At 42.7% G+C, this 586-nt stretch overlaps 1 protein-coding gene across 1 annotated transcript; it reads left to right on the top strand.

Moving 5' to 3' along the window:
• Nucleotides 1–6: 6 nt before the first annotated feature.
• Nucleotides 7–580, top strand: LOC107735036 (GTPase IMAP family member 4-like; the record flags this gene model as incomplete). Its single annotated transcript, XM_016546860.1, has 1 exon — nucleotides 7–580. A coding segment is annotated over exon 1 (507 nt), but the record flags the coding sequence as incomplete, so codon positions are not given.
• Nucleotides 581–586: the final 6 nt, after the last annotated feature.

Genomic DNA, 586 nt, shown 5'->3' with positions numbered 1-586 from the left:
TTGTTTTGTGGTTAAAAGAACAATAGCTTGACCTGACCTGATTCTGATCTTATTCCATACTTTTAATTCAGAGATGTCAGAGATCTGCTACAGTCCAGATGATCCAGAGATCCGGATTCTTCTGATTGGCAGATATGGTTCTGGCCAAAGCTCATCTGGGAACACTATACTGGGAGAAAAGAGGTTTAAAGTTAAGAGGCATGAAACTGAAATTTGTGAGGATAAAACACAGATTGGAGAAAAGCGGGTGTATGTGATTAATTCTCCAGATCTACTGGATCCAGATCTGTCTGAAGAGAAGCTGGAGGAACTGAAAGAGCAGCTGGTCTCTCGCTGTTCAGCAGGTCTCAGTGCAGTTCTGCTCACCGTTCCTCTAGAGCAACCTGTGCAAAATGAGGAAGAGATCCTGGATTATATTAAAGATTTACTTGGTCCTAAAGTTCAGAAATACATGATGGTCCTTTTCACTCGTGGAGATGAACTGGAGGATCTGGATGAACCACAGACCATTGAGGAATATCTACAAAGCAAAGACCATGCAGATCTCCAGCGACTGGTGACTGAATGTGGAGGAAAGTTTCACTGT

The sequence above is a fragment of the Sinocyclocheilus rhinocerous genome, unplaced genomic scaffold (assembly GCF_001515625.1).
Source record: "Sinocyclocheilus rhinocerous isolate Xijiao unplaced genomic scaffold, SAMN03320098_v1.1 C35694066, whole genome shotgun sequence".
NCBI classification, from domain to species: domain Eukaryota; kingdom Metazoa; phylum Chordata; class Actinopteri; order Cypriniformes; family Cyprinidae; genus Sinocyclocheilus; species Sinocyclocheilus rhinocerous.
This window is presented reverse-complemented; position numbering and strand designations above follow the sequence as displayed.